Source organism: Wolffia australiana, chromosome 8 (genome assembly GCF_029677425.1).
Source record: "Wolffia australiana isolate 7733 chromosome 8, ASM2967742v1".
NCBI classification, from domain to species: Eukaryota; Viridiplantae; Streptophyta; class Magnoliopsida; order Alismatales; family Araceae; genus Wolffia; species Wolffia australiana.
The window spans coordinates 1,841,859-1,851,478 of record NC_135842.1 but is presented as its reverse complement, the minus strand read 5'-3'; the positions used below and the strand labels follow the sequence as shown (position 1 = coordinate 1,851,478).

Here is a 9,620-nt window from a genome sequence, read left to right as displayed (position 1 = left end):
TTTTGGTTTATTCCTTGATCGTATACAAAATAAGGTTCCATAGAGTAAGGTTACCTAAAATAATCTTTGATCAGCATGATGACATCAACTAGCTGCTCTTACGTACTCACCTTTTTAGTTTATTTCCATGATCACACAAAAAGATATTAATTTCTACCTTGATGAAGGGTCTCATGACTCAAGAAGTGCTTTGATTTGAATTTCCCATTTTCAACAGAAGTCAAAAAACCTCTAATTTTCTAACATTTTAGGTGTAATTCCTTGTCAAAATTTTCTAAAAAATGGTGGTTCCTCTACTTTGAGTCTAAGCAACAAACTAGCTTGGGCTTCTATTTCACAGGCGAAAGAAAGAAATTTTTGATTTCGATTTTCTTGTTTCCTTCATAATCAGAATATTCTTCTTCTATCATTCTTAACTAGTTTATTACACTCCTGCTTAACAAGTACATTTCTTCTTCCCTTCCCAATAATTATGTCTATTATTCTCTCATCCATAATTAGTATATCTGTCTCAAGTCCCAACTTTTTGGTTTATTTCCTTAAGTAATTTTCTCTCACTCATAATATGTTTCTTTCCTTGACAATAATGTTATTTCTGATTATCTCATTTATATGCTAGGCTGTAACTTTTTCTCCAGGCGAATTAAATTTCTCCTATCATTTTAAATAACAAGTATGCTACTTTATACTATATGATTTTCCTCTCTTTTTTAGTAATTACAGTTCTCCCCTCATTTCTTGACTGTAATGATTCTCCCCAATCTATTGGCCAGAGTTATCATATTTACATTCTCACTTATGTTAGTATAATATCTTGACAGCATTAATTTTGCATTAACATTGTTTGTATACGCTTCATTTTTAAAATATTTTGAGGGTTTTCAATACACATAGTATTTCATGGAAATCCATAATATTGTCTCTCAAACTGTCAAGCATTGATAAAACATTTACATGCCCGGGGTAAAATAACAGTTTGATGACATTATTTTTTCTTTAGGACATTGTTCGTGTCTGCTTCATATCATTAATATTTTTAAGGGTTTAAAACACATACTATTGCATGTAAATCAGTAATATCTACACTCAGACCCATCAAACTGAACGGTTATGAAATACCTTTTTTAATTATGGTTAACGTTGCTTTAAGACATTATTTGTATATCCTTCATACCATAAAATTTTGAGGGTTATAAAACATATAGTATTGCCTGGATATCAATAACATCTACAGTCAGCCAGTCCAACCCATCGGTTAAGGATACTGTTAGAAAATATGTATACACACCCTTTGTGTAATTGGAACACATTGATGGAGTTAATTTTGCTTTAAACTATTCTTCTTAATTGCTTCATGTTATAAATATTTTGAGGGTTTTAAAACACATTACGGAATGGAAATCAGACCATCAAACTCAACTTTTAATTTTGCTTTAAGACCTTATTTGAATCTGCTTCATATCACAACTATTAAGAAGGGTTTACGACACTTATTATGACATGGAAATCAATAATATCTGCTCTCGGACCATGAAAGAATCCGTTAATTTTTCCAAAAGACAATTATTCCCATCTGTTATATCAAAATATTTTGAGGTTCTAAGTTTTTTATAAATATTATTGAGATTTAATTAATATTCGTATCTTAAATATTAATAAAACACTTTGACAGGGTTAAAATTTTGCTAAATACCATAAAATCTTGAGGGTTTTAAATCATACGTAAATCAATAGTATCAATAATTATCAACAATCAGACCGTGAAACTCAAATGCTAAGAATAATGTCAAAAAATTATTCAGTTACACAAACACCCCTTACGATATTATTCAAGGCTACAAAAAAAACGCTTAAGAGCGTGGCGTTTAATTTATTTGAATTTTAAATCGAGGATTTTTTTGAGATATTCAAATTTTTATCCCAGCCCAAGAGCTGCCACGTGGACGATGGATGGGACGCGACAAAGATCATTGCCAGTTTCGTCTCATCCGGAGAAAAACCGTTCTGTCCCTCATCCTGGACAAAAAAATCTCGTTTAAAATTTTTAATGTACTTTTCTAAGTTTTTTCAGGGAAATGTGGAGGAGAGAGAAAGCAGAGGGACATATGTTCAATTACTTTTGGGCGGCATCAGTTTGCGCGTGCAACAAAAAGCAGGGGCTGTGATGCAAAATGTCTTGGAATTGATTAAGCGATGCCACATTGCAAGATCTCAACCGTTGGGAGCAAATCCAATGGATTTTCGTCCATTGCTTACCATCCATCATTCGAGACCTCCGGACGGGATGGTTTTTTCGTCAGACGATAGGAAAACCGTCCCGTCCCATCATCCCAGGATGAATTTCCATCCCGGATATCACAAGATTGGACGGGAAGGATTTTTCGTCCTGGTACAAAAAACCGTCCCGTCCGCGTCCCTGCACTATACACCAGCACCCTTTAAGATATTATTCAAGGCTACAAGAATAAAGGTTTAAGAGCGCGGGGTTTAATTTATTAGCTGTTTTAAATCGAGGACTTTTTTGAGATATTCGGATTTTTATGCCTGCAGAAGAGGTGCCACGTGGGTGATTTCTATTCGTCGCGTATCTCTGAGATACGGAGGGGACAAACGGGCTGTCGGATTTTGATTCTATTGGGCCTTAATCGTTCCATCTCTGCTCATAATATCTTCTCTCTCTTCTCTCTCTCTCTCTCTCTATAGCCATGGAGGAAGGCTGAAGCGTGGATGAACGAGCTTGGGTGAGGCGCTCGACGGAAGAAGGGATGACGTGAAGAAGGTTGAAATTTGAAATTTGGGGATTCCTCATCGATCTTCTTCTTTCAATTGCATAGTTCTGTTCGGGGGGAGCTCCCAAACCCTATTGTTCGCAGGGGTTCCCCCTGGGCTGTACACCTTACAAGCTTCTGTTTCTGGCGAGGAGTTTTGCTTCTTGATCTCAAGGTTTGTTCGGCTCAACCTCGTTGTTTAGTTTTTTTTTAATGTTTTGTTGCTTAAATTTGCTTGCTTTTGTGACGAATCTCTCTCTGAGCCGTCCAATTGGCTATTTTTTTATCGTTTGATTTCTCTTGCTCTGATTTTTATGATATCGTGACAATTATGTGTTTCGTGATCAGGAATTTTGAGTTTTTCTGCTTAATCTGAGTTTTATAAAATGATTTGATGTTGGGTTTGCTTACCAGTTCTTATTTGATAAAAATTGGTACGGGTGTGTCTTATTTTTAAATAGGGTTCTGGGTATGACGACCCAGAGCAGCAATTGCTTGCCGAACAGCTTTTATAACCTATTGTGGAGATGTTTTTTGTTTGTTCTTTGGTATTTAGGCAAGATTAAATTTCTTCTTAAGATCAACAGAATCTCACGTCCTGATCTTTGGTTTTGCAGCGAGCTTGAGACTTCTAAAAGCATAAGGCTTCTAGATCTATAGAATGACATGCAAGAAGAGGAAGAAAACGAAGTTGATCGTGATGCAGTTGGTAATCACGAGCTGAAGACGAGCGAATTCACTGAAGGAGTGAATGATGGTTTGGGAAGTAGCCTAGGGAACTCAGTTCGTCAGCTACCGAAGACGTCAGCGCCGCCCCCGCCATCGCCGCCGGTTTCGACTATAATCTGGGAAAGATTTCTTCCTGTAAAGTCTTTAAAGGTTCTTTTAGTTGAGAATGATGATTCTACTCGGCAAGTAGTCACTGCCCTGCTTCGTAATTGTAGTTATGAAGGTTAGTGCTTGATTCCCGTCCAGTTTCTGTTTTTCATCCGCTGCTTATTTTTCTAAGTTTTTGTTGGATTATTTATAGTCTGAAAGAATTTTTTATTCAGTTGTTGCAGCTTCTAATGGATTGGAAGCTTGGAAAAAATTGCTTGAACTTTCCTACCGTGTAGACCTTGTACTAACGGAAGTGGTGATGCCTTCTATATCGGGTGTTGGGCTTTTAGACAAGATTATGAGCCATAAAACATTGAAGAATATTCCCGTGATTAGTGAGAGACTTGATATGATTTTTTCCCTCATTTCCTTTTTAGAATTTTATGAGGTTTAATGAAGATTGAGATTTTTCATGCAGTGATGTCGTCTCACGATTCTATGGGTATAGTCTTTAAGTGCTTGTCAAAAGGTGCTGTTGACTTTTTAGTGAAACCAATTCGAAAGAATGAACTTAAAAACCTTTGGCAGCATGTCTGGAGGAGATGTCATAGCGTGAGTCTTCTTGATAATTCTATCTATTGGTGTTTTTTAAGCAGTGGAATTATCCTCCCTTTTATCTTCTTCATTAAAAGAAGAAGGAAACCGTGCAAGTGATGGAATTTTTTTTTCATGTCCAATGGATTAATTTCCTTGGGCTCCAGTCTAGCGGAAGTGGGAGTGAAAGTGGCGTTCAAACTCAAAAATCTGTCAAGTCCAAAAGCGTTGAGTCTGATGATAACAGTGGAAGTAGCGACGATGATGATGACGTCAGTTTGGAGTACAATTACAAGGATGGCAGTGACAACGGAAGTGGAACACAGGTGCTTAGTTTTTCATTATTTAAAACTTTTTCAAAAAAATTCATTATATAAAACCTGATATTTTGTGATAAATGAATACTCTCGAATGATCATATTCGCTTAGAATGTACTTAGCAGAAATTTAGCCTGTTGGTTTATGGTTCGGACAATTGTTAGTCGAAATCTTTTCCCGCTCAGCAGAATGTGGCGATCCACTACTGGATTAAAATAAAGAAACGAATTTATGTGGAGTTTTTTTATTCTCTGAAGGGCATCGAATTAAGATTCCCTCAATTACAGAAAGTCCTAAAGTTTCTGATGGAGTGTAGGGATCGTGGATCAGGTTGAATGGGATCGATCGAAGCTGATTGAAGGATTCGATCAAACAGAAGGGAAATTAATCCAAATAGATCAAATCTTTCAATCAAACAAGTATGTTTCTCGAGTTTGATCCACAAATTCGATCGATCCAATTTCAGTAATCAAAATCAATTGAATAGTCATTTGAACTGTTCAAACAAAATCGAAAATTTTGAGAAAAAATCAGAACTCTCTCTCTCGCTCCCTGTCTCTCTCTTGCTCGCTCGCCCTTGTTCTCTCTCTCTCTCTCTCTTGCTCCCTGTCTCTCTCTTGCTCTCTCACTCTCGTTATTTCTCCCTTGCTCGCGCCCTATCTCTCTCTTGCTCTCTTGTTCTTGTTCTTATTCTCTTGCTTGCTCCCTGTGTCTCTCTTGCTCTCTTGCTCGCTCCCTGTCTCACTCTTGCTCGCTCGCTCTTGTTCTCTCTCTCTTGCTTGCTCTCTGTGTCTCTCTTGCTCGCTCCCTGTCTCTCTCTTGCTTGCTCGTTCTTGTTCTCTCTCTCTCGCTTGCTCTCTGTATCTCTCTTGCTTGCTCCCTGTCTCTCTCTTGCTTGCTTGTTCTTGTTCTCTCTCTCACTTGCTCTCGGTTGTCTCTCTCACTCCCTCCCTGGCTCTCTCTTGCTTGATTGTTCTTGTTCTCTCTCTCGCTTGCTCTCTGTATCTCTCTTGCTTGCTCCCTGTCTCTCTCTTGCTTGCTTGTTCTTGTTCTCTCTCTCTCTCTCTCTCTCTTTCTCTGTGTATCTCTCTTGCTTGCTCCCTGTCTCTCTCTTGATTGCTTGTTCTTGTTCTCTCTCTATCTCGCTTGCTCTCTGTTGTCTCTCTCGCTCCCCCCCTGTCTCTCTCTTTCTTGCTCGTTCTTGTTGTCTCTCTCTTGCTTGCTCCCTGTGTCTCTCTCGCTCTCTCGCTCGCTCTCTGTGTCTCTCTTGCTCTCTCGTTCTTGTTCTCTCTCTCTCGCTTGCTCCCTGTGTCTCTCTTGCTCTCTCGCTCGCTTACCATCTCTCTCTTGCTCTCGTTCTTGTTCTCTCTCTCTCACTTGCTCGTTGCGTCTCTCTTGCTCTCTCTCTCTCTCCCCCTGTCTCTCTCTTGCTCTCAGGTTCTTGTTCTCTCTCTCTCTCTCTCTCTCTCTCTCTCTCTCTCTCGCTTGCTCCCTGTGTCTCTCTTGTTCTCTTGCTCGCACCCTGTCTCTCCCTTGCTCTCTCTCTTGCTCGCTCTTCCCTCTCTATGGATCTCCCTCTTTCTCTCTTGCTCACTCGTTCCCTCTCTATAGATCTCCCTCTCTCTCTCTGCCTCTCTCTCTCTCTCATTCTTTCTCTCTCTCTCACTCTAGCTCCCTGTTGTTCCCTGTTTCGCGCCTGTTCTCTCTCTCTCGTTTTCTCTTTTTCTCATTCTCTCGTTCTCTCATTCTCTCTCTCTCTCTCTCGTTTTCTCTTTTTCTCATTCTCTCGTTCTCTCATTCTCTCTCCCTCTCTCTCTCTCTCGCTCCCTCTCTCTCTCTCTCATTCTCTATCTCTCTCTCTCTCTCTGGTTCTCTCTCGTTCACTCTCTCTCTCTACATCTCTCGCTCACTCTCTCTCTCGTTCTCTCTCGCGCACTCTCTCTCTCTTTCTCTCTCCCTCTCTCTTTCTCTCTAGCTCCTACTCTATCTTTCTCCCTCTCTCATTTCATTGATTATACATATTTATTTTTAAATTAATTTGAACAATTCGGTCCGATTTGATCCAATCTGGGCATTTCGATTCGAATCTGTTTCGAGTTATTCGATCTGACCATTGAGCTGGATTGTTTAATTAAATCTGATCCAATGGGTTAGATCAAGTCCTTATCAATTTTCTGCCTCAAATGATTGAGGTTCAGATTTGATCGATCCAATTCTCCGTCGATCAACATTCAATCAATTATATCGAATCCCCGATCCCTAATTTTGTGAGGATGCATTTATTGCCTTACTAAACTATTTAGACAATTGTTTGAAGAATAGATACAATTTTCTTATTTTAAACAGTTTATTTGAAGAAACATTTATTGCCTTACCATAGAAACAACTTCGTTTTTGGTATCCATTTAACAAATAACTCTTGTATATGGCTCACGATATGAGAATGGGAGGTCAACGAAGAATACATTTCCTCACCTCCCATCACTGTTTATTGGTCCTTTGAATGACTCTTCGAGTCGTTCACAAAAAATCTGCTTTGCGTTGGTATTATGTTGATACGATTTGAGCTCCTCATGATGATGATGATGAGAGGATGATATCAAGTCATCATAGTCATCCTTCATCCATTGGCTTCAGGATGACAACGATGATGATGAAGTTGCCATCATTGTCACTTGTCTAGACTAAGATGCTGATGACAATTTGACATCATCATTCTAACGATGATGATGATGATGATGATGACGATGACGATGACGATGATTATGAGAGGACTATTCCACTCCTGCCATCCAGTGTCTCCTCCTGACATTTCCACCTTTCTTCCCCTGTGCCAGTGCCATTGCCATTCCCCTGCGTTGGCCTTGTCATACTCATTTTCTTTCCACAGGTCTATGGCCTATATGGCTGCTGCCTTCAGCCTTCTCATCTGTACTTGCCATTCGCCCATGATAGGATGATGATGGAGATGGTGATGATGATGATGTATTCCCCATTGTCATTCGTGCATGACCAAGATGATGATGGCGATGTAGTGGATGATGATGACGGTTTCATTGACTGCTGAAACCTATATGATAGTGACGACTATTTACATTTAACTTTTTAAGAATAGAACCTCCACAGTTATCTGCATCATTGAATCTTCATCTGAAGGATATTTGAGTTTTTTATCCTTCTGTCCGTTTCCTGATACATTTAAAAACGTCCAAGTTTCAGAGTTCTTGGACAAAGCATGCACATGAGAGCCCTCGAACTAACTTTCCCGGAGATCAGCAAGCTGAGGCGCCTGATAGCACCTGTGCACAGTTTATCCATCAAAAGCCAGATCCCATTTCCAAAGATTACTTTCGTTCCTGTTCTGATTGCTCTAAACCAAATAACCAACGTGGTATAACCCCTTTCTAGACCTCATTAATAACCCCCAATTTCGCTTCTTTTACTATTTCCTTTTCTTATTTCAGATGAAGAAAACCTTGAAAATGATTCCGAGAGCAAGCCACATCACTCTGATTGTGCCTTTAAGGCACGTGAAGACAATAATCACGTCGATAAATCTACTGCTATTGTAGGAACCATGAGCGTTCAAGCTTCAAATTGCCTTCACCGATTCGTCGAAGAGAAGGATAAAATCATTAGTGAAGACTCACGATCCTTTGAACTAAGCTTGAAGAGGCTTAGATCCATTGGTGGGGATGGAATAGGTAGCAGTGCTGATAGATGTGTACTGCAGCGCTCAGATCTCTCTGCTTTCTCTAGGTGCGCATTACTTCCTTTTTTTTTCATATATAAGCATTAATTTTTGGTGACTGAACCCTTAAAAACATACAGGTATAACACTTCCACTGGTCCTTGGGCATCTTCAACTGCCCACCCCCTTCTGCAAGGTAAAATTAACGAGGTAGGGGGCACCACCACAGAACACCTGCCGAGTGGCACACATCACACGCCGTCTGATCATAATCAAACAGCAAAAAATATGGCCACTACCGCACCGCCGTGTGGTTCATCCAATATGGTGACAGGGCCGACTGAGGCTAATTTGGGCAATTATAGTGTTAATGCTAGCATTTCTGGCAGTCATCATGGAAGCAATGCACCCAATGGTAGTATGATGAACCCGGAACAAACTAATGTAGAAAGTGAGAACGGATTGACTGGAAAAACAGAGGCGGATGGCTGCAATGGCAGTGGAAGTGGCAGTGGCAGTGGTAGTGGAAGCGGCAGCGGCGTAGATGAGAGTCGATTTGCGCAGAGAGTGGCGGCATTGACCAAGTTCAGGCAGAAGAGAAAGCAGAGATGCTTCCATAAGAAGGTAACTTTTTATAAAAAATATTATTCTTCTTATAAGATCATTGAACTTGTCGCTCTTTCTGGGGGGTGAGGCAGGGTGATGGGAGGAGCCTGCCGCCCTGGGAGCATGGGAATAAACCCTAGAAAATAAGTAGAATCTCTCATCTTTTGCTTCACTCTATCTTAAATAGACAGATTGAAACATATACTTTTACATAAAACCCTCTAATAAATTAGGAAGTGACAATTTAACTCTGCAGTCCAACAGAATTACTTGCGGTTACTGTGTAAATTATTAGGTACGATACCAGAGCAGGAAGAAGCTTGCTGAGCAACGACCACGTGTCCGTGGGCAATTCGTCAAGCAGATGGCCGATGATCATATGGACATCGAGGGGGACGACTAATCATCCACTGATTGTGAGTCCACCCCACCTTTTCATCATGATTGCATCTCATTTGGCGGATTTCCCTAATGTTGACTTGATTGAAGATTGCGCCTATAAAGGCAGTCATATCTTAAAGTTTGGACTTGATTTCCTGCTTGTTCGCATGCCTCTCTTTCTTGTGGTTGTTTTAAACGAGTCTTTCTCTTTCTTCCTAAATCTTTCTAATTAGTTGATGTCTCAATCTCTCTCTATTTCCCTCATCCTCCAGCCCAGAAACAGGACTCACCTCTCTCTCTCTCTCTATTTTTCTGTCTCTCTTTCTCTCTCTGTGTTTGGCTCTCTCAATGTCTTTCTATCTCTATCTATCTATCTATGTCTCTCTATCTTGATATCTTCTTCTCTCCTGCTCTATCTCTCTCTATCTGTCTCTCTCTCTATT

General features: G+C 40.0%; 1 protein-coding gene across 3 annotated transcripts; it reads left to right on the top strand.

The window, feature by feature from the left end:
* The first annotated feature begins 2,678 nt into the window (after positions 1 to 2,678).
* On the top strand, positions 2,679 to 9,337 carry PRR7 (pseudo-response regulator 7). 3 transcript variants are annotated; one of them, XM_078579440.1, is made up of 10 exons: positions 2,679 to 2,943; positions 3,386 to 3,720; positions 3,821 to 3,982; positions 4,066 to 4,199; positions 4,349 to 4,507; positions 7,713 to 7,890; positions 7,964 to 8,258; positions 8,331 to 8,814; positions 8,889 to 8,943; positions 9,092 to 9,337. In XM_078579440.1, the coding sequence occupies exons 2-9, from the start codon at positions 3,435 to 3,437 to the stop codon at positions 8,934 to 8,936; spliced, it is 1,746 nt and encodes a 581-aa protein (XP_078435566.1). In that variant the 5' UTR covers positions 2,679 to 2,943; positions 3,386 to 3,434; the 3' UTR covers positions 8,937 to 8,943; positions 9,092 to 9,337. The 3 variants fall into 3 exon arrangements, with proteins under 3 accessions (XP_078435566.1, XP_078435564.1, XP_078435565.1); XM_078579438.1 differs by lacking the exon at positions 8,889 to 8,943 and having other exon boundaries at positions 2,680 to 2,943; XM_078579439.1 differs by lacking the exon at positions 8,889 to 8,943 and having other exon boundaries at positions 2,681 to 2,943; positions 7,719 to 7,890.
* The last annotated feature ends 283 nt before the right edge of the window (positions 9,338 to 9,620 follow it).